Raw genomic sequence first — 24,627 nt, forward strand, 5'->3', positions numbered from 1 at the left:
ACTAAAGCAATATTTTTTTATATAAAATATTTTTAAATGATAAGAAACATGAAATCTGATATTGAATATGTTCACATATTCCTTTATAATATAGCTCAATGTTTGTTCTTTAATAAATAATTTGAGTAAAGTACGTTTATTTTACAATACTTTTTAAAAATATTTTCAAAAGATGCTTCACAAATCTCTAAGGCTCACATAATTATTGGATTATGCTAATTAAACATGGGGTAATTTTAAAAAAGTTTAGAATCTGCTTGTAATTCAATATCAGTTGATAAAAATATTATTCAGCAAGATATTCATAAGTTATCCAATCTTATAAAAAATATTTTGAAAAGATATTAATTTCTTGGATATGTATCAATGTGTTTATATTTGAAAGATTAAAACTCAAATAAATTCTAAAATTAAAATTTTAAAAAGTATTAATATTTTTTGTTAAGGATTTATTTATTAATTCTAGAATTTTAAGAACAAGATGAAAGCCAAAAGTTTCAACTCTACAGTTGCCTTTTAGAAATTACAAATAAATGATTTAAAAAAACAAATTTTGTTTATATACAGTATCTGTTATTAATTTAGTTACCTATAAATAATGTATGTAAATAAATATTTATTTTTCCTTTAATAAATAGTAAATTAAAAAATTTATTTAAATTATTATAAACTAAATACAAATTACATTAAATTATATAAAATACTATTATATTAATTTATTTAATGTTATATTAATCTTTTTATGACAAAAAAAAATTTACAATTAGCAATAGAAAGGAATTTATTTAGTAATAATTAATTAATTATTTTTTATTTAGAGTAAACTTCTAGAAAAAGTGAATAATAATTTATTATTGTCATTTTTATATTTTTATTAACATCTCTAAATAAATTGATATGAAGTAGAGCCAAATTTTCTATTTACTCTATTTATCTATTTTTCATATTACCAATTAATTTCGATCGATGCGATATGAGGAGAACAAAGAGGTAATTAAATCATTTCAATATTATTTTCTTTGAAAATTACTATGTTTTCTTAGATATATGAGCTATAATTACATAGTATGAAAATCAAATTTTACTTTATTTGTGATATTTTTTGCTGCTTGAATTAGAATGGTTAAAAGGTGTAAATATATACATCATTATCAACAGTATAATATTTAAAATATGATTATTAGTAAATTTTTTAACTCAATTACAACCATCTTTTGTCTAAAATAAGTAAATCAAAATGCTTTTATAAATAAATAAGATTCCATTGAGTTATACATTTATCCAATTTCTATCATAAAAAAATCTTTTATCTATTTATTTTAAGTCGCTTTATTTTAATAAGAAACTTTTATAATCTCTAAATTTTTCTCTCTCTCCTAAATGTTTTAATTATTCCTAAAGAAATTATATTAGTTTGCTAATTTTATGAACTATTTCTCTTTTTTAATTGTTATAACTTTACAAATTTAATAGTAATATAATAAATAAATAAACAATGATGCATTCTTTACTTATTATAATCTAATTAATGACGAAAACTATTACTAATTTTATTGAATTAAATAAAATAGATAGAGGATTTTTATTGTAAATTATCAGTCTTAATATAAACAATTTTAATAAATCTTAAGCAATAAAAAAAATAGGATCTTAATTATTTTTATCAATGTTCTAGTTGCTTCCATTAAGTTATCTAGTAGAAACCTTTTGATTATTTAATAATATTTAAAAAAATATTTAATAAATAAAAAAATAGTTGGTATAAAGACTAAAAGTTGCTTAACAAAAGTTTTTGAGATAAGAATAAGTTAAGATAGTAAATATTTTTATTTGTTTTTAGAGCATATTTACAAAATAAATAATTTTGGATGACCTTAAAAAATTATTTTATTTTATAAATTATATTTTATTACATTTTAATTGCATTTTTAAATAATAAAAATATTTTTTTTTACATTATAGATGAAACAAGAGGACTACAAGACTGGTAATGGCTAAAGAAACTTCAGGAATATTATAAAATAAGATTGCAATTCTTTATTTAATAGATAATAGGACTAATTAAAAGTTCAGTAAGAAATACAAAATCAGTTAGAAGAATAAAGTTAAAAGCTCAACCATTTTGAAAAAAATCAAATTAATCAAGAAATTAATAATAAATAATTAAAATATAGTTGTTAATAATGAGAGTGAAACTTTGCTTAAATCATAATAATGTAAAAAAAAAGATCAAATAATTTATTTGAAATTAAGTTATGATTCTTAAAATTATTGGTGGAATGAACAAAATACTAACACTAACTCTAAAAACGAATAAAGTAGTGTTATATCAAAAGGTGGTGAAAATTATATGATGGAATTCTAAGAAATTCAAAAGTATGACTAAAATTAACAAAACAAAAAACTGAATTATCAAAATAGTCTTTTTTATTATTAAAGCGTTAATGAGTCTTCATCAATGGCAGATGAATAAAATGATAAAACAATAAAAATAAAATAGTTTAAAGCAAATGAAAAATTAAATAAATCTGAATAGATCAAATAATATTAATACTCATCTACTAAAATTCAAGAAAAATCCACTAAATTGGTATATTAAGATAAAAGAATATAAGAAAACGATTATTAAAATAATAAAATTCATACTAATCTGCTTTTAGAATTAAAGAGATAACTCAAAAATATGAATTATTAAGTAAAAGAAAATAAGGAAGAAATAGGTGATGGCTTTGCTTTAAGAGCTACTAAGTATATCAGATAAGAAAAAATTTAAAATTACTTGGTATTGACAAAATTTATTAAAATCGAAAACAGCAATAAAAAGATTATAAAAAAGTTAGAATTTTTATAATTATTACAAGAAACTACAAAATATGTTAAAATAGAAGATTCTTTTCAAATATCTTCAAATAATCACCCATAATAAATTATTTTTGTTATAATTTTGCTAGAATTTAAAAATACATACAATTTTCTTCTTAAAATTGAGAAAATAATTGATTTCTTTAAGGAAAATAAATATTATTTAGGAAAATATATAGCTGAAGGTGGTTATGGTGTTATTTTTGATGGAAAAATATACCAAAATAATAAAATATAAGAAATAATATTCAAAATATAATTCGCAGATGAGTAAAATATAAATTAAAGTGAAGAAGAATATAATATTATGAAAGGATTTGAAAAAAATATTTATTTGATTAATGCTATTGATTATAAAAAAATAGACGAGAATGTTTCTGTTATATTGAAGGAAAAGTGTGAATGTGATTTAAATAGCAAATTGAAATAACTTCAATAAAATAATTAATTTTCATTTACTTAACTTTTACAAATTATATTTGATCTAATAGATGGATTGATATTGCTGAGGGCATATAAAATAATTCATTTAGATATAAAACCTTCAAATATTTTAATTAATCATTATGGTATACATGTTTTTTCTGATTTTGGAACTTCTTATAAAAATAAAAATGATCAATCTATTCAAGTTAAAGGGTTTACACCATACTATGCTCCATAAGAAGTGCTTAAAGGAGAAAATAATATTAATTATTAATCAGATGCATTTTCAATAGGGAAAACTTTAGAAATTGTCTTTAATCATTATGAAATGCTTAATAAATTTAATAAAAATGAAAAAAATATGATTGAGAAATTTAAATAAATTTTAAAAGATTATGCCCTCAGAGAATAAGTCTCTGAAAGAAAAACATGCTTGGAATTGCATAAAGCATTTTATGAAGCTGTTATATTTGAAGGATATTTAGAATTTTCAGAATCATATATTGATAAAATTAGATTAATACTATCATAAAGCTGTGGTGATAGGAACAAAGATATCTATTTTTTTCGTGAAGTATGTATCTATTATAATGAAAAAATACTTGATTTAAAACAAAAGATTAAAAAATCTCATATTTTAAGCTTTGTTGAAATTGAATCGCTTTCTGAATCTTCTTTAAGAAAGATTGATAAAATATCAAGTTAACAAGATCCAGAATGTATATTAATTTATAATTTAATTGCAAGTTTATACAATGAACAGAGCTAATACGATATAGAGAAAAAATATTTATAAAAATCTCTTGAATTGTGTAATGAATTATTCAAAAAAGGGAATCTCTATACAGCCAGAACACTCAATAAACTTGCTTTTTTTCATAAAAAAGAAGTTGGTTTAGAATATTCTCTTAAATCTATATAAATGGTTGAAGATATTATTAAAGGAGATAATGACTTTAAAGCTATTTACCTGAATACTCTTTCATGGTGTTATTCAAGTTTAAATGACCATAAATAAGCTTTAAAAGTATAAGAAGAAACTCTAAAAATGAGACTTAGTATGTTTAAGTTATATCATCCTAGGATTGCTTTAGCTCTTATCAATTTAGGAACTAAGTATTAAAATTTTAATTTAAACAAATGCTTGAAATACTAACTTTTATCTCTAAAAATCAGATAATTTCTTTATAAAGAAAATCATCCATGCATTGCATAATCTCTTGATTATATTGGATAATGCTATCTAAAGATGGGAAATTTAGAATAAGCAAAAAAGTATTTGTACAGATCATATTTTATGAGAAGAAAAATTTATTAAAAAGATATTGATTGTATTAGAGTTTCTCTAATGAATATTGCAAGATATCATTAATAGTCTGGTGAATTCATTAAATCAATATTTTTTTATAAAAAATATTTTTAAATGGTAAGAAACTTGAATTATGATAACATTGATTATGTCTACGTTTTCCTTTATAATATAGCTCAGTGTTTATTCTTTAATAGAGCATTTTAATAAAGTATATTTATATTACAATACTTTTTAAAAATATTTTCAAATGATGCTGTAAAAGTATCTAAGGCTCACATAATTATTGGATTATGCTAATTAAATTTGGGGCAATTTTAAAAAAGTTTAGAATCTGCTTGTAATTCAATATCAGTTGATAAAAATGTTTTTAAACAAGATATCCATAAGTTGTCTAATCTTATAAAAAATATTTTTAAAAGATATACATTTCTTGGATATGTATCATTGTGTTTATCTTTGAAAGATTAAAACTCAGAAAAATTCTAAAATTTTAATTTTAAAAAGTATTAATATTTTTTGCTAATGATTTACTTATTAATTCTAGAATTTTAAAAATAAGATTAAAACCAAAGATTTCAACTTTATAGTAGTATTTTAGAAATTACTAATAAATGATTAAAAAATAAATGTGTTATTTATATATGTAATATAATTAATCATTATAGTTGAAAAAAAATATTAAATTTAGTAATAAAAATATACATATAAGAGATAATTTAAGCTTATTGGTAGATGAAATTTTTTACATAATATTTAAAATCTCTCTTGTAAATTTAAACATCATAAAGAATTTTAGATAATAATAATATTAATATTGCTTAATCTTTAAATTAAATTATTAGTTTTAAAATAATATCTTTAATTGATTGTGCATTAAATAAAATGCTGATACTTTATTTATATCAAATTTTATTAAAAATCAACTTAAAAAATCATATTATTTAACAAAATAATACTTTCTAATTTAAAAAAAAAAATAAATAAATGCTTGAAAATAATTTAAAAATATTTTATATGGAATATTTTTTAAGAAAATAAATGGTATTATTTTTCATTTTTATTTAATTTGATGCCATAAGAATTATATTTATTTATTCCTTTTTTAATTTATTTTATTCTATCTAAATTTAAGTATAAAATGATTATAAAGAAAAAATTCTACAATTTTAATAATTTTAGATATTTTATTTACTGAGTAAGTATAAATCAATAAATAAATAGAGATATTTATATAATATTATGTATTGCTTATGATAAAATTTTATAAATGTTAAGCGATAATATAAATAGGATTTGAATTAATTATATAAATATACTAATTAATTCATTTAATCTATCTATCAAATACCTTTTGATTATTTATAAATATTTAGAAAAAGAGATTTAATAAAAAACAAAAATAGTAATTATTAAAGATTAAAAGGTGCTTAAAAAGAGCTTTTGAGATAAGGATAAGTAAATATTATAAATGCGTTTCTTTTTTTAAAGAACATATTTATAAAATATATAAATATTTTTACATAATATTAGAGTTAATATTGTTTTATAAATTATATTTGATTTCATTTTAATTACATGTTTAAATATTAGAAACATTTTCTATTAAATAATAGATGTAGCAAGAAAACTTTCAAACTGGTAATAGCTAAAGAAACATCGAAGATATTAGAAAATAAGATTACAACTCTTAATTTAATAGATAATAGGACTAATTATAGATTCAGTAAGGAATAGAAAATCAGTTAGATATAAAAAGTTAAAGCCTCAGCCATTTTGATAAGTATGAAATTAATAAAAAAAATAATAATAATTAAAATATGATTGATAATAATGACAGTGAAACTATGCCAAAATCATAATTATGTAAAAAAAAAGGCAACTCTATTCATTTGAAATTAAGTTATGATTCTTAAAAGTATTGGTAGAATTAACAAACTAGTTAAAATAACTCAAAAGATGAATAAACTAGTATTATATATGAAAGCGGTGAAAATGAATTTTTTTGTTATTAAGGCATTAATGAGTATTCATCAATGGTTAATGAATAAAATGATAAAACAATAAAAATCAAATAATTTAAAGCAAACTAAAAATAAAGTAAATTTGAATAAATAAAAAATTATGAATAGTTATCAACTAATATTTAAGCAAAATCCACTAACTTGGTATACTTAGATAAAAAAATATAAGGAAATGAAGATTAAAATAATAAAATTCATACTAATCTAATTTTAGAAATAAAGAGATAGCTCACAAATAGGGATTATTAAGTAAAAGAAAATAAAGAAGAAATAGGTGGTGGCTTTGTTTTACGAGCATCTAAGTATATTAGATATAATCTAAAAAAAAAATATTTGGTATTGACAAGTTTAATTAAAATCTAAAATAGCTCTTAAAAGATTATAAAAAAGTTAGAATTTTTATAATTATTACAAGAAACTACAAAATATATCCAAATAGAAGATTCTTTTGAACTATCTTTAATTAGTTATCCATAATCAATTATTTTTGTTATAGTTTTGCTAAAATTCAAAAATACATACAATTTTCTTCTAAAAATTGAGAAAATAATTGATTTCTTTAAGGAAAATAAATATTACTTAGGAAAATATATAGCTGAAGGTGGTTATGGTGTTGTTTTTGATGGAAAAATATTTCAAAATAATAAAATATAAGAAGTAATATTCAAAATTTAATTCACTGATAAATAAAATATAAATGCAAGTGAAGAAGAATATAATATTATGAAAGGATTTGAAAAAAATATTAATTTAATTGATACTATTGATTATAAAATGATAGACTAGAATGTTTCTATTATATTGATGGAAAAGTGTGAATGCAATCTAAAAGATAAAATGTAATAACTTCAAGAAAAGAATTAATTTTCATTTACTTAACTTTTAAAAATTATATTTGATCTAATAGATGGGCTGATATTGCTGAAGGCATATAAAATAATTCATTTAGATATAAAACCTTAAAATATTTTAATTAATCATTATGGTATATATGTTATTTCTGATTTTGGAACATCTATTAAAAATAAAAATAATCAAGCTATTTAAGTTAAAGGATATACACCAAACTACGCTCCTGAAGAAGTAATTTAAAATAATGGTATTAATTATTAATCAGATGTCTATTCGTTTGGAAAAACATTAGAAATTGTTTTTAAGGAGTATGAGAAACTTTAAAATTATAATTAAAAAGAAAAAATTATTCTTGAAAAATTTAAATAAATTATATATGATTCTGTCCTCAAAAATTAAAGTTCTGAAAGAAAAACATGCTTGAAACTGCACAAAGCATTTTATGAAGTTGTTAAATTTGAAGAAAATATAGAATTTTCATAATCTTATATTGATAAAATTAGATTAATATTATCATAAACCTATCATGATAGTAACAAAGATATCTAGTTTTTTCAGGAAGTATCTATTTATTATTATGAAAAAATACTTGACTTAAAACAAAAAATTAAGAAATCTCATATTTTAAGCTTTGTTGATGAAATTGAATCACTTCCTATATCCTCTTTAAATAAGATTGATAAATTATCAAGTTAAGAAGATCCAGAGTGTATAGTAATTTATAATGAAATTGCAAATTTTTACAATGAACAGAGCTAATTTTAAATAGCTAAATAACAATTATAAAAATCTCTCGAATTATGTCAGTAATTATTCAAAAAAGGGCATCTCTATACAGCCAGCACACTTAATAAACTTGGTTTATTTTATTTAAAAGAAGATGGTTTAAAATATTCCCTTTAATCATTATAAATAATAGAAGATATTTTTAAAGGAGATACATTCATTAAAGCTATATACCTAAATACTCTTTCATGGTGTTATTCCAGTTTATAAGAATCTCTATAAGCTTTAAAATTATAAGAGGAATCTCTAAAAATCAGAAGTAATATCTTTAAGTTATATCATACTAGGATTGCTGTAGCTCTTAATAATTTAGGAACTATGTATTAAAATTATGATTTAAACAAATGCTTGAAATACTAACTTTTATCTCTGAAAATCAGGTAATCTCTTTTTAAAGAAAATCATCCGTGCACAGCAAGATCTCTTGATTGTGTTGGATAATGCTATCTAAATATGGGAGATTTATAAAAAGCAAAAAAGTATTTGTACAATTCATATTTTATGAGAAGAATAATTTATAAAGGAGATATTGACTGTGTTGCAGTTTCTTTAAAGAATATAGCAAAATATCATTAAAAGTCTGGTGAATTCATTAAATCAATATTTTTTTATAAAAAATATTTTTAAATGATGAAAAACTTGAATTATGATAGCATTGATTATGTCTACATTTTCCTTTATAATATAGCTCAGTGTTTGCTCTTTAATAAATAATATTAATAAAGCATATTTATTTTACAATTCTTTTTAAAAATATTTTCAAAAAATACTGCACAAATATCTAAGACTCATATAATTATTGGACTATGCTATTTCAATATGGGGCAATTATTAAAAAGTTTAGAATCTGTTTGCTAAGCCATATCAATTGATAAAAATGTTATTCAGCAAGATATCCATAAATTATCCAGTCTTATAAAAAATATTTTCAAAAGATATTAATTTCTTAGATATTTATCATTATGTCTAAATTTGAAAAATTAATACTCAGATAAATTCTAAAATTTTAAATTTAAAAAGTATTAATATTTTTTGCTAATGATCTACTTATTGATTCTAGAATTTTTAGAACAAGATGATAATCAAAGATTTCAACTTTATATTAGCATTTTAGAAATTACTAAAAAGTGATTATGTATTTATGTAAAAAACAAATGTTTTCTATATATATATAATATGTATATATGTGTGAATTAATAATTATAGTTTAAAATACAATATTAAAGTTAGTAATAAAAAGATACATATTTTTTAAATTTTTTTATTTTAAAAAAATAATTTATTTACTTACAAAAGTATTAATAATATTTATATAATAAAACAATAGTAAAATCTATCTATCTATCAATTTTTATTTTGGGTTTAAAAACTTTTACAAAATATAAAATAACAAAATATATAATATTCAATTATTCAAACATTTAATATTTATTCATTTTTTTTTCACCAGTTGTTTATCAAAAGATATCATGATTAAAGACAACTAATCTTTTTGATTTAAGACACTTGCTTTTTACTTTGTAATTTTATGTTTAATTCCATGAATATCTAAAAATTTTTTTATAAATTTGTGTAAATTTTAAATAATTATCAAATAAGCTAAACTTTTAAATTAAAAATTATTTCTTAAATTAATAAATAGAATAAAATTAGTGGAATAAAAAGATAAAAAAATAAATCAAATAAAAGCTATCAAATAAATTCAAAGAGCTTTTATGTTTTTTATTCATTTTTATTGTTTAAATATGAAAAAATGAAGAAAAAATAGGAAATAATAAGATTAATTCATTAATAATAAAAGAAAAAGATGAAAATAAAATAATTAGTTAAATTAATAAAGAAAGAATAAAAAATAGAAAGCACAATAAAAATAAAAATAAAAAATAGCTTAATTGTTTTAAATTAGTTTTTAAAATTAAAAATATCACAATCCAAAATAAATAAACTGTTTTTACTCAAGGTATAGTGTCAAATTTTAGAGATTAATGCAATTTGCTAAAGCAGAGCCTAAGGCTAATGCACTTTCATCACTAATTTTATTGGATCTTTTTAATTATTGGATAAAAGATATATCATTAAATAGTTAATTAGAAGGAAAAAATGAAGAAAAAATATGAAATAATAAGATTAATTAATAATAAAAGCAAAAATTGAAAATAAAATGATGAGTTAAATTTTAATTAACAAAGGAAGAAATAAAGAAAGAACAAAAAAAATTAGTTTTTATAATTAAAAATATCACAATCCAAAACTCACAAAGTATTTTTACTTAAGATCAAGTGACAAATTTTAGAGATTAATGCACTTTGCTAAAGCAGAACCTAAGCTTGAAATGCCTTTGTCACCAATTTAATTGTTACTTTTTAAATAGTGAAGAAAAAATATTTCATTAAATAGTTAATTAGAGGGAAAAAATGAAGAAATAATATGAAATAATAAGATTAATTAATTAATAATAAAAGTAAAATTTGATAATAAAATGATGAGTTAAATTTAAATTAACAAAGAAAGAACAAAAAAAAGCAAGCACAATAAAAAGAAAAAGAAAAAATTGCTTTATTGTTTTAAATTAGTTTTTATAAAGTATTTTTACTTAAGCTCAAGTGTCAAATTTGAGAGATTAATGCACTTTGGTAAAGCATAACCTAAGCTTGATGTACCTTTGTCACCAATTTAATTGTAACTTTTTAAATATTGAAGAAAAATATATCATTAGATAGTTTATTAAAAGGATGAAATGAAGAAAAAATATGAAATAATAAGATTAATTAATTAATCATAAAAGTAAAAATTGAAAATAAAATGTTGAGTTAAATTAAAAAAGAAAGAAACAAAGAAAGAAAAAGCAAGTACAATAAAAAGAAAAAGAAAAATGAGCTTTATTGTTTTAAATTAGTTTTTATAATTAAAAGTATCGCTTAATTAATAAATAATAAAAGTAAAAGTTGAAAATAAAATGATGAGTTAAATTTAAATTAACAAAGAAAGAACAAAAAAAACAAGTACAATAAAATGAAAAAGAAAAAAGTGCTTTATTGTTTTAAATTAGTTTTTATAAATAAAAATATCACAATCCAAAACAAACAAAGTATTTTTACCTAAGATCAAGTGTCAAATTTGAGAGATTAATGCACTTTGCTAAAGCAGAACCTAAGTCTGATGCACCCATTTTACCAATTTAATTGCCACTTTTTAAATATTGAAGAAAAATATATCATTAAATAGTTAATTAAAAGGATAAAATGAAGAAAAAATATAAAATAATAAGATTAATTAATTAATTATAAAAGGAAAAGTTGAAAATAAAGTGATGAGTTAAATTTAAATTAACAAAGAAAGAAAGAATAAAAAAAAGTAAGTACAATAAAAAGAAAAAGAAAAAAGAATTTTATTGTTTTAAATTGGTTTTTATAATTAAAATAGCACAATCCAAAATAAATAAACTGTTTTTACTCAAGGTTAAGTGTCAAATTTGAGAGATTAATGCAATTTTATAAACCAGAGCCTAAGCCTGATGCACCCATTGCACCAATTTCATTGCGACTTTTTAAATATTGAAGAAAAAATATATCATTAAATAGTTAATTAGAAGGAAAAAATGAAGAAAAAATATGAAATAATAAGATTAATTGATTAATAATAAAGTAAAAATTGAAAATAAAATAATGAGTTAAATTAACAAAGAAAGAACAAAAAAAAAGCAAGCACAATAAAAAGAAAAAGATCAAAATCCAAAAAAAATTAAGTTTTATACCTAAGATCAAGTGTCAAATTTGAGAGATTAATGCACTTTGCTAGAGCAGGACCTAGGTCTGATGCACCTTTTTAACCAATTTAATTTTTACTTTTTAAATATTGAAGAAAAAATATATGATTAGATAGTTAATTAGAAGGAAAAAATGAAGAAAAAATATGAAATAATAAGATTAATTAATTAATCATAAAAACAAAAGTTGAAAATAAAATGATGAGTTAAATTAACAAAGAAAGAACAAAAAATAAGCAAGGACAATAAAAAGAAAAAGAAAAAAGAGCTTTATTATTTTAAATTAGTTTTTATAATTCAAAATATCACAATCTAAAATAAACAAAGTATTTTTACCTAAGCTTAAGAGTTAAATTTGAGAGATTAATGCACTTTGCTAAAGCAGAAACTAAGCTTGATGCACCTTTTTCATCCATTTTATTGTCACTTTTTAAATATAGAAGAAAAAAATATATCCTTAAATAATTAATTAATTTGAAGGAAAAAATATGAAATAATAAGACTAATTAATTAATTAATAATAAAAGGAAAAGTTGAAAATAAAATGATGAGTTAAATTAACAAAGAAAGTACAAAAAAATCAAGCACAATAAAAAGAAAAAGAAAATAGAACTTTATTGTTTTAAATTAGTTTTTATAATTAAAAATATCACAATTTATAACTAATAAACTGTTTTTACCCAAGGTTAAGTGTCAAATTTGAGAGATTAATGCAATTTGCTAAAGCAGAACCTAAGTCTGATGCACCCATTGCACCAATTTAATTGCCACTTTTTAAATATTGAAGAAAAATATATTATTATTAAATAGTTAATTAGAATGAAAAAATATGAAATAATAAGATTAATTAATTAATAATTAAAGGAAAAGTTGAAAATAAAATGATGAGTTAAATTAACAAAGAGAGAACAAAAAAAAGCAAGCACAATAAAACGAAAATAGTGCTTTATTGTTTTAAATTAGTTTTTATAATTAAAAATATCACGATCCAAAACAAATAAACTGTTTTTACTGAAGATCAAGTGTCAAATTTGAGAGATTAATGCAATTTGCTAAACCAGAACCTAAGTCTGATGCACCCATTGCACCAATTTAATTGCCACTTTTTAAATATTGAAGAAAAAATATGAAATAATAAGATTAATTAATAATAAAAGCAAAAATTAAAAATAAAATGATGAGTTAAATTAACAAAGAAAGAAAAAAAAAAGCAAGTACAATAAAAAGAAAAAGAAAAATGAGCTTTATTGTTTTAAATTAGTTTTTATAATTAAAAGTATCGCAATCCAAAACAAATAAACTGTATTTACTGAAGATCAAGTGTAAAATTTGAGAAATTGATAAAATTTGCTAAAGCAGAACCTAAGCCTGATGCACGTTCGTCACCAATGTTATTTCTTCTTTTTAAATATTGAAGAAAAATATATCATTATATAGTTAATTAGAAGGAAAAAATGAAGAAAAAATATGAAATAATAAGATTAATTAATAAATAATAAAAGTAAAAGTTGAAAATAAAATGATGAGTTAAATTTAAATTAACAAAGAAAGAAAAAAAAAAGCAAGTACAATAAAACGAAAAAGATAAAAGTGCTTTATTGTTTTAAATTAGTTTTTATAATTAAAAATATAACAATCCAAAATAAATAAACTGTTTTTACGAAAGATTAAGTGTCAAATTTGAGAGATTAATGCAATTTGTTAAACCAGAGCCTAAACCTGATACACCCATTCTACCAAATAAACCGAATAAACCGACTCTTTTTAAATATTGAAGAAATAATATATCATTAAATAGTTAATTAAAAGGAAAAAATGAACAAAAAATATAAAATAATAAGATTAATTAATTAATAATAAAGCAAAAATTGAAAATAAAATAATGAGTTAAATTAACAAAGAAAGAACAAAAAAAAAGCAAGCACAATAAAAAGAAAAAAGAGCTTTATTGTTTTAAATTAGTTTTTATAAATAAAAATATCACAATCCAAAACAAACAAAGTATTTTTACGTAAGATCAAGTGTCAAATTTGAGAGTTTATTGCAATTTGCTAAAGCAGAACCTAAGCCTGATGCAATTTTTTCATCAAGTTAATTGCCACTTTTTAAATATTGAATAAAAAATATATCATTAAATAGTTAATTAAAGGAAAAAAATGAAGAAAAAATATGAAATAATCAGATTAATTAATTATTAATAAAAGTAAAAGTTGAAAATAAAATGATGAGTTAAATTTAAATTAATAAAGAAAGAAAGAAGAAAAAAAAGTAAGTACAATAAAAAGAAAAAGAAAAAGGAGTTTTATCACTTTAAATTAGTTTTTATAATTAAAAATATCACAATCCAAAACAAATAAAGTATTTCTACCCAAGATAAAGTTTCAAATTTTAGAGATTAATGCAATTTGCTAAAGAAGAACCTAAAACTGATGCACCCATTTCATCAATTTCATTGTAACTTTTTAAATATTGATGGCAAAATATATAATTAAATAGTTAATTAGAAGGAAAAAATGAAGAAAAAATATGAAATATAAGATTAATTAATTAGTAATAAAAGTAAAAGTTTAAAATAAAATGATGAGTTAAATTAACAAAGAAAGAAAGAAAAAATCAAACACAATAAAAAGAAAAAGAAAAAAGAACTTTATTGTTTAAATTTGTTTTTATAATTAAAAATATCACAATCCAAAACAAATAAACTTTTTTACCTAAGGTCAAGTGTCAAATTTTAGAGATTATAGCAATTTCCTAAAGCAGATCCTAAGCCTGTTACACCTTCGTAATCAATTTCATTGCTTCTTTTTAAATATTGAAGAAAAATATATCATTAAATAGTTAATTAAAAGGAAAAAATGAAGAAAAAAATATGAAATAATAAGAAATAAATAATAAAAGCAAAATTTTAAAATAAAATGATGAGTTATATAAACAAAGAAAGTACAAAAAAAAGTAAGTACAATAAAAAGAAAAAGAAAATAGAACTTTATTGTTTTAAATTAGTTTTTATAATTAAAAATATCACAATCCAAAACTAATAAACTGTTTTTACTCAAGATTAAGTGTCAAATTTGAGAGATGAATGCAATTTGCTATAGCAGAACCTAAAACTGATGCACCCATTGCACCAATTTAATTGCTTCTTTTTAAATATTGAAGAAAAATATATCATTAAATAGTTAATTAAAAGGAAAAAATGAAGAAAAAAATATGAAATAATAAGAAATAAATAATAAAAGCAAAATTTTAAAATAAAATGATGAGTTAAATAAACAAAGAAAGTACAAAAAAAAGTAAGTACAATAAAAAGAAAAAGAAAATAGAACTTTATTGTTTTAAATTAGTTTTTATAATTAAAAATATCACAATCCAAAACTAATAAACTGTTTTTACTCAAGATTAAGTGTCAAATTTGAGAGATGAATGCAATTTGCTATAGCAGAACCTAAAACTGATGCACCCATTGCATCAATTTAATAGTGACTTTTTAAATATTGATGGCAAAATATATAATTAAATAGTTAATTAGAAGGAAAAAATGAAGAAAAAATATGAAAATAAGATTAATTAATAATAAAAGCAAAAGTTGAAAATAAAACGATGAGTTAAATTAACAAAGAAAAAACAAAAAAAAGTAAGCATAGTAGATAGAAAACGAAAAAAAAGCTTCATAGTTTTAAATTAGTTTTTATAATTAAAAATATCACAATCCAAAACAAATAAACTGTTTTTACCCAAGGTTAAGTGTCAAATTTGAGAGATTAATGCAATTTGCTAAACCAGAACTTAAGCCTGATACGTCCTAATCATCATTTTATATACTGTAGGTTACATCATCATAGTCCATTTCGTATATATTTCCTCTGTTCATATATAGTGTGAAATTTTGTAAAATTTTTCAAAATTTATTTTTTTCAAAAAAAATGATATATTAAAAAAATATAAGGTAATTATTATTTCAAATTTTACATTTTGTGAATTTAAAACTTTCAAAAAACTAAAAGTAAAGCTGTTTAAAGCTAATTTAGCTTTTTTATTTTGTTATTAAGATATATTATTTTGCCTTTAGTAAATTAATAGGCATTTCACTCTAGATCACTTTAAGGAAAAAATGAAGAAAAAAAATGAAATAATAAGGTTAATTAATAATTAATAAAATTAACAAAAAATGAAGAAAAAAAAGTAATCACAATAAAAAGAAAAAGAAAAATAAATCAAATAAATTAAAAGAGCTTTAATGTTTTAAATTGACTTTTATAATTAAAAATATTATAATCCAAAACAAATAAACTGCTTTTATTAAGTGTAAATTTTAATAGCAAAAAATGAAGAAAATATATAAAATAATACAAAATGAATAATTAATAATTAAAAATTGAATTGAAAATTAAGTTAAAATAGCTAAAAAATATTTGTTTTAATAAAAATCAATGAATAATGATTATAATTTCTCAAATAAAATTATTTATTTAAATAAATTGAAAGTTAAAAATATAAAAAATATTAATAATTTATAAATAAATAAAATATACCCGAGATCAATATGGAGAATCTAATGAGATAAAAGTGAAGAGCTTAGAAACTTTTTTTATTAGTTTATATAAATTTATAGGATATTAATAAAAAAATTAATAATTACTTCTTCCAAATTATTATATTTTTTAATCTATTACATCATTTATTTTTTTTTTCTTCAGAAATATTGAATAGCAAGTAATTTATGGAATTTAATTAATTATAAATGGATAAAAAGAACAAATAAAATATAATAATTAATTATCAATATTAATTTATAAATTTGGTTTTATGAAGAGATATCACATAAAAATTAATTTAACATTCATTATTTAATCTTAATATATTTTTTTAAAACATTTTCTTAAAAATATAGTAGGAATTAGAGATGGCCAGTTATTTAGTCTTATTTGAAAAAATTTTATTAATTAATGTTCATAAAAATTTTATTAACATTTTTATATATTTATTTCATGCTATTTTACTATCATTTATAAATATAAATTTTAAGGCATTTTAAAATTACTAAAATAAATAATTTTATTTATTAATTGCTTCCAATAGTTCTATTTTTTAAGATTAAATATTTTAACAAATAAGATCATTTTCTTTCAAGCTATATTTATTTAATAGATTTTTTATTTTTAGGTAAAATTAAAATCTAACTTTTATATGTTTTTGATTCCTATCACTTTAAAATTTATTTGTTTTCATTTCAGTCAAACAAGATGAACTTCTTCACAATTCTTTTAAGTTTTTAAATTTTTCTAGAAAATCGTTATTTTTCTCTATAACTAATATCATTAGTCCTTTTTTAAATAATATTATTTTATGAAAAAAAAATTAATTTTAATTGTTTAATTTCTATATATTGTTATAAATAAATAAAGTATTTTTTACAATAATAATTGAAATAATTGATAATTAAATTCAAATATATTTTTATGTTGGTTTGTGTATTTTTAGGATGATAAGTAAATCAAAGAATATTCAATTAAAAATAAATAAATAAATTTAATTTTATACTCAAGTTTGATTGATAAATTATAAAGTTTTTATAAGGTTGCTAATGAACAAGCCAAATTTGCCATTATCTCATCTGTAATCTAAGTTTTACTTAATATTTAATTAAAATATAAACAAATATGTCTTTTAAATTACTAAAGGACAAGAACTAAGCTCAAAATAGTATTGCAAGCTGATAAATCCTTTACCATACCTAACGCACCTTCATTATCTATTTTGTTAGCTCTAAAAAAAAATCTATTAAGAAAGCTTAAAATTCTAACATGGAATATTTAATTGGTGGAAAAAACATTAATATAAATAATAAAATTGTACTTATTATTTTTATTTAAATAATTTACATAAACAAATAAATAATTTTTTTATTTAATTACCCTAAATTAAGACTGAGGTTTTAAATATTTTTGCAATTTGCTAAACCTTGACCTAATTTTTATGCTCCGCTTGGTCCTATATTATTCTACCTTTAAAGTTTAGAAAAAATTAGTCAACGCTGAAAAATAAAGTTTAAATATTGCTCTCAGAATAAGTGCTAAAAATAATATTAAAATAAATTTGATACCCTAAATTGAGTGCCAGTGTTTAAAGATTTTTTAATTTTTGAATAGTATTTCCTAGCTCAATAGAACCCTAATCACTTATGTCATTCAATCTTTTAATATAAATAATTTAGATAAAATAATAAATAAAGAAGGGTTATTTAATCATTTTTATAAATTATTTCATCTTTTTAAATTTTTTTTCTAAAATTTAAAGACATTCTTAATTAAAAATATAAATTTAATCCTCCTCCTTTTTACTGAATTGATAAGAATTATGTACATATAAATTTTAAATCAAATGCTTACTAAAAATCAAGAATTAAGGTTGATAGCTAAATGCAATTTTCTAAAGAAGCACAAATAATAGACGCTCCTTTTCCTATTATATTATTTGCCCTTTAATTTTATTAGCAATATTTATTTATTTATTTATTAAAAAGTTTAATTTGCAAACAATCAAATATTTAATTAATTAAATCTGTTTTTCAAAAAATTCTTTTCTATAAATATTAATAAGGATTGATTGATATAAATGAATTTACAAAAAGTTAAGATTAACACTTTAGAGATTATGACATTTAGATAGCCCTTAAGCAATACCATTTATTCCTTCGTTGCATATTTTATTGGCTCTTTTAATATAATTTAATAAATCAATATTCAATTTTTCCATGCAAGTAGATAAATATTTTTACTAAATATTGAGAGTAAGATTATTTAGATTTTAGCATTTACCAAATTATGAACCTAAATATGAAGCTCCTTTTGATCCGATATCATTATAGCTTTGTTATTAAATAAAATAATTTAAAGAAAAATAATTTACTTAATTATTAAGAAATAAACAAATTAAAAAAAAATTAATTTTTTATGATAATTTAATTCTAATTTTTTAAAAAAAGGTAATTAACTAATTTAATAAGTTTACTAAAGATTCAAAGTTAAATTTTTGATGTTTTGGCATTGACTTAAAAACTCACCTAAATTTTGAGCTCCTTGTGATCCAATCCTATTAGATCTAAAATGACAGAAATTATTAAAAAACAAAACAAAATTTATAAATTTAATAATTATTGTATTTAATGAATAAAGTTTTATTAACCCTATAATCAAGGTGAAACTAATAAGATTTTTGCATTTAACTAAACCTTAACCTAGATTTGAAATTCCTTACTCTCCAAATAAATTGTTGCTTTTTTAAAAATAAATTCGAATAAACAAAAAATATATTCATTTTAGTAAATAAATAGTTAAAAAATAAAAAAATACCTCATAACTAATGTTAAATCTTGCAGATTTTGACAATTAGCAAAAGCTTATCCTAAAACTAACAAACCTTAATCCTGAATACTATTATAGCTAAAAAATATTTATTATTAAATTCGCTAATTTTTACAAATTCGATGAACTAATTAAAAGAAATATTTTTTATCTAAAAATGTTTATGTGAAAATAAATTAACATTTAAAAGATCAAAATTATTTTACTTGAGAGAAAGTGCAATAGATATTAGATTGACACATTTTTTGATTGCATCGCCTAAAATAGCAGCTTCTTAGTCTTAAAGATTATTGTAACTTTTTAATTTTTAATTAAAATTCTTATTTTTTTGTAAAAGAATATTTACTTAATATTATTTTAATAGATTTATTTATTATATAAAATTAATGAGCAAAACTTTAAAGTTGATTAAAAAAAATAAATAGGTTTTATTATTTATAATGAAATCAGTTGACTTATTAATAATATATTTTTAAAGAAACTTAAATTTTAACTTAAGTTATAAGGATATGCTAGTATGATCAGATAGATTAGACTCTTAAAACTTTTTTTAAAGAAAAATTAAATTTATAAAAAAGTTTTTTGGTATTTAAATGATTACTTCTTTAAGTGAATTATAAATAATTTTCTATTAAATCATTTTTTTAGCTAAATTAATTTATATTCCAAACTTTTATTTCTAATAATTAAAGTAAAATAATTGCAAATTATTTATTTATTTAATTAATTAACAATAATTATCTTATAATATCAGATTAATCATTTCAAAAAAAAAATTTATTAAACTATTAATGAAAATTTAAAAAATTCAAGAAAATTTGAATTATTTTTTTTATAACTTGTCAGATTAATATAAACTATTAAATATATTTATTGATTATATAAATTTTATAAATAAAAGTAATAATATATTATTTTAACTTTAAATAAAGAAAAATTAATTCATTATAATATAATTTTATATATATTTTTCAAAATCTAAAAATTTTAATTTATTTTATCTCCATTGCTCTTCATTTAATTATTTACAAAGCTTAATCTAATTTTCTATCAAAAGTATTACTTTAAGTTTAAAATATAAACTGTTTTATTTTCTTTCTTGTTAATTTAATAGATCGACTTGTTTCATTAATTTTTTATTCTTAGTTTTTTAGTTTACATTTTTAGTTTGTTAGTTAGTGTTAGTTAGTAATTCATTATTAATATGAATAAACAACTCACTTTTTTATTACAATTTAGTCTTCAATAGTTACTCAAATTATTGTTATTATTATTATTATTATTATTATTATTATTGTTATTGTTATCATATCTCTGGTATCCTTTCATAATTGGATCTATATTCATTGGATTTAAATTAAATTAATAGGAGTTTGGTGCAGGCGCATTTGAAAGCGGTTTTAATTAGCCATCTAAAATTAAAAAAAAGTTATTTTAATTGAAAAATGAATAATTTTACTTTTTTATGGTTTTCTTGCTTCTGGTTAGGCAGAATATGAATGTGAAGAATGTCCATTAGGTTAATTCGATTTTTCTATTAAGTTTAGTAAATTATTAGCATTAGGATTATTAACAGGATCCAAAATAATGCCATTTATATTTTTCTTTGGATTTGAATGATTAACTATTTCTATATCATTTCCTAGTCTATTATGGAGGTTAGATGAGGGCATATTGTATTAATTATAGTGATTTTTAGATTTTTCAGTTGGGAGATTTGGATTCGTGCCATATTTTGCATCTAATTTGTTGAATTTAAAAATATAAAACATTTTATTAAGAAAAATTATTAAGTAAATAAAATTAATCTATCTTTCTAAGTTAATTACTGTTTTAATTGATCTTCGTGATACTGTTTTTACGATTTTTACTTCTTCCTCTTGAGTTTACTCTATTTTATTTATCATTACTATTAAAAGATATATCCATTTAGCTTTTAGATTAATAAGATTCATCTACTTCAAACATTGTACTGTTTTAAGTCTTTTCAAACTCTATCCTTCTTGATTCCTTTTCGATATTTACTTATTCCATTGCTATATTAAACATAAAATTACATTTTAATGTAAGTTTTTTCTAATAAAATTTAATTTCTACCCTGATTTTAAGGAAGCTTTGGAAATCTTATTTCTTTGTTTTTAAAGAAGAAGGGAGTGACTTTATAAGAGTTTGAATCTTCATCGAAAGTTGACTAAGATTTTATCATTTCATATTCTGTTCTCGTTAAAAGCATGTCAATAATAGCTTTATTTAATTTATCTGTAAGTTCGAGGTGTCTAATTGTGTCTAAGAGCTCTTCTTTGTCATCTTCATGCTCATTTTAAAGATCTTTGACCTCTTCTAATGCTTATTTTAGTTTCTTTCTTAAAATTTTATTATTCTCCCTAAGTTAAGACACTTCCTCTTATAAAGATTTAAATTCATTTTCTTATTACAATAAATTTTCTTCATTTTTTTTCTTCTCTTCTAATAGTTGCTCCTTCAATTTATTCTACTTTTTTAACTTCTTTCTAAGCTCTTAATACTTCTTTTAAGCCTCCGACTATTAAGTTTCTTGAACATTACCACCTTATATTTTATTTTATTCTAACTATTTAAGTTTTTCAGCCATTTCTTAAACAAGTCTCTTTTCTTCTTAAAGTTTTTCTTCTTTTTACAACATTTCATTCATCATTTTTTGCTTTTATTAATTCATTTCTTCTTATTGCTCTTGCAGCTTTTTTAATTCTTCAAATTGTTGCTTATTTCTAATAACCTAGCTTTCGCTAATTTCAATTCCCTTGACCATTTTGCTAGGACTTTCAGATTGATTAGCTACTCCTCCTCCACTAGGTTAATTTTCGAGCATTCTACGTAATCTATTAATTTCCTCTGCATATTCCTTTAGCAAAGCATCCTTAGGATCTTCGTTTACCTTAGGTTGATTCTTAATATTCTTTGCTCTTGAAGCATACCTCAAAGTACCTAATGTTTCATCATAGGAATAATCAGCAGGCGAAATAGCTGCAATCATAATTGTCTTTGTATTACCACCAAGTGAATCCTCCAACAGTCTTGTAAGCTTTGAATCTCTATATGGAATATGGTGAGTTCTACCATCAACAAGTGCAGATATAACATTACCTATTTCAATAATTTTGATAAATAATCTTTAATATTTTGATTCTAAAAAATATTTTTATAGTATTTCAATATTTATTTAGTCTTTGTTTAAAATCTAACATTTAATTTTTAATAAATATCAAAAATAAATTACAATTTTTTATAATTAAGTAAAATTCTACAAAAATAACAAAAAAGAATTACCTAAAGCACTTAGTGATAAATTAATTTTATTTGCTTCCTTTAAACGATCACCTGTTGCTTGAGTTTTGCTTTATCTTTCTGAACCAGCTAAATCTACTAAATTTAACTTTCCTGCACGAAAATGCTGATTACCTGTTGAGTCTATTTCACTTGTTTCTATATAAATTGTAAATATACTGTGAGATCTACTTGAATCTTTATTCATAGCTGTAGCACCTATTTTTTATGAATATTTAATTTCAATTCATAAATTCTAATATAAACTTATTAATCATTTAAAATACTTTAAAATAAAATAACCTAAATTTAGATTAAATTTTAATATTTTATTATTCCTTCTACTTTTTATTCAATTCAAATTATTAAATATGTTGTTTAACTATTAAAAATGGATTTAAAATCGCTAATTTCTCATAGTTTGAAAAACTAAAACTCTAAAGCTATGTTTATAAAATCTAACAGACATACTTGCTATGAGATAAATAAATAATTAAAAATTTGAGTGCTATTTTTTGTGGTTATATTGAATCATTTAATTTATAAACATGTGCTTAACTAACTAGTACAAGCAAATAAGTCATTTATTTATTTAGTTAATTTTTTCTATATTAATTTTTATAAATAATTGATAAAATTCATACCTACTGAGCGATTTTCATTTCCTTTGTACATTAGATTTTCCATTTCTTTAACAGACTTAACAACAATTTAATTCAAATCCTTGACAAAAACACCCTTTTCAGGTGATTATTTAAGCTCAAACTTTGCTTTTGGATCTTTTGAGAGTAGATCATGTATTTCTTCGTTATATATTTCAAGAAATGAGACTCTAACTAAAAATTCTTTTGAACTGGTTGTCTCAATCAAATTAATAATATGAGAAAATGTTCTAGGAATGATTCCCTTTTCTTCTTCTTTGCTTGGGTCTCCCATCATCGTATGCGTTTTACCACAACCTGTTTGTATAATAAATTGAAACCTTTTTTCTTGAAATACTCAATAAACTTAGCTTATTTTTTCATTAATTCATCAACTAATCATTGAATAAATTGCAATTTTAATATATATTTAATTAATCTCTTCTCTACATTTTTCCATTCTAATTTATTTATTTATTTTGATTGAATATACGCTTTCATTCTTTTTTTTTGTAGAATTGACATTTTATAATTTAATATTACATTAAAAAATTACAAGCTATAATAGTTAAAAACAAATATTTTGTTGCTTGAAGATTAAAATTTTACCTGTTTAACCATAGGCGAATATAGTACCATTATAGCCTTCGAAAACACTTTCTACTAAAGGAAATGCACTTGCTTCGTAAACTAATTATTGCTATACCTTTTGATAGAACACAGCATCATAGGTAAATACCTTTTCCGAACCAGCCTCATTTGGTTTTCTAAGTACTATTTGATTAAGCTTAGTATCAACTTCAACGCATTCTTTACTATTATTTTATCTTTCCTTATCATTCATAGGTCTAACACGGACCATGACTTTAACGCATTCTTAGGGCATGTTTAAATTTAATGGCTGGCTATTTTATTATTAATAATTTAACTAAGTAGTCTTTGTCTAAAATCTATTTGATCTATAATAATTGTTTAAGCTAAATGTTTAGTGGCTTTTTAGAATTGTTTGTTGTGCCTATTTAATAGTTTTAAAATTGTTTTAGTGTTGCTAAAAATTGGATTTGTTGAACTGCTTTTTTAGTGAACTAAAAACTTTTTGAGTTATTGTGTTAATTAATTAGTAATAATTTTTTAATTTTAGTATTGATATTTATTTGCTTTGTGAATATACAAATCAAATCGACAATTAATGATTAATATTCACACATACACATAAATTATATGTATTTATTCATTCAACTAACTAAGAATCACCTTTTTACAACTCCATCATATATTTCCTTAACCATTCATA

At 20.0% G+C, this 24,627-nt stretch overlaps 4 protein-coding genes across 4 annotated transcripts; 1 reads left to right on the forward strand and 3 right to left on the reverse strand. All coding sequences in view use genetic code 6, as the record gives it.

The window, feature by feature from the left end:
* Positions 1 to 1,962: 1,962 nt before the first annotated feature.
* On the forward strand, positions 1,963 to 9,390 carry TTHERM_00227539 (kinase domain protein; the record flags this gene model as incomplete). The annotated part of the gene is made up of 5 exons (XM_001471266.2): positions 1,963 to 2,104; positions 2,175 to 4,404; positions 4,465 to 4,563; positions 5,974 to 6,055; positions 6,214 to 9,390. 5 exons carry the CDS (start codon positions 1,963 to 1,965, stop codon positions 9,388 to 9,390), a joined length of 5,730 nt encoding a protein of 1,909 aa, XP_001471316.2.
* A 202-nt stretch (positions 9,391 to 9,592) lies between these two features.
* On the reverse strand, positions 9,593 to 15,896 carry TTHERM_000227558 (cyclic nucleotide-binding domain protein, putative; the record flags this gene model as incomplete). Its single annotated transcript, XM_012797292.1, has 17 exons — positions 9,593 to 9,807; positions 10,215 to 10,304; positions 10,529 to 10,618; positions 10,853 to 10,942; positions 11,358 to 11,447; positions 11,713 to 11,802; positions 12,014 to 12,103; positions 12,362 to 12,451; positions 12,706 to 12,795; positions 13,038 to 13,127; positions 13,336 to 13,425; positions 13,687 to 13,785; positions 14,037 to 14,126; positions 14,394 to 14,483; positions 14,737 to 14,826; positions 15,419 to 15,508; positions 15,760 to 15,896. 17 exons carry the CDS (start codon positions 15,894 to 15,896, stop codon positions 9,717 to 9,719), a joined length of 1,587 nt encoding a protein of 528 aa, XP_012652746.1. The 3' UTR covers positions 9,593 to 9,716.
* Positions 15,897 to 17,255: 1,359 nt separating this feature from the next.
* On the reverse strand, positions 17,256 to 20,029 carry TTHERM_000227559 (kinase domain protein; the record flags this gene model as incomplete). The annotated part of the gene is made up of 14 exons (XM_012797293.1): positions 17,256 to 17,349; positions 17,567 to 17,656; positions 17,702 to 17,791; positions 17,941 to 18,030; positions 18,129 to 18,218; positions 18,415 to 18,504; positions 18,651 to 18,740; positions 18,804 to 18,893; positions 19,037 to 19,126; positions 19,211 to 19,300; positions 19,378 to 19,467; positions 19,596 to 19,685; positions 19,884 to 19,933; positions 19,991 to 20,029. 14 exons carry the CDS (start codon positions 20,027 to 20,029, stop codon positions 17,256 to 17,258), a joined length of 1,173 nt encoding a protein of 390 aa, XP_012652747.1.
* Positions 20,030 to 20,631: 602 nt separating this feature from the next.
* Positions 20,632 to 24,219, reverse strand: TTHERM_00227560 (kinesin motor catalytic domain protein; the record flags this gene model as incomplete). The annotated part of the gene is made up of 7 exons (XM_001014287.2): positions 20,632 to 20,801; positions 20,849 to 21,130; positions 21,219 to 21,425; positions 21,487 to 22,512; positions 22,696 to 22,911; positions 23,337 to 23,651; positions 23,943 to 24,219. 7 exons carry the CDS (start codon positions 24,217 to 24,219, stop codon positions 20,632 to 20,634), a joined length of 2,493 nt encoding a protein of 830 aa, XP_001014287.2.
* Positions 24,220 to 24,627: the final 408 nt, after the last annotated feature.

This window comes from Tetrahymena thermophila (assembly GCF_000189635.1).
Source record: "Tetrahymena thermophila SB210 genomic scaffold scf_8254665, whole genome shotgun sequence".
In the NCBI taxonomy this organism is placed as follows: Eukaryota; Ciliophora; class Oligohymenophorea; order Hymenostomatida; family Tetrahymenidae; genus Tetrahymena; species Tetrahymena thermophila.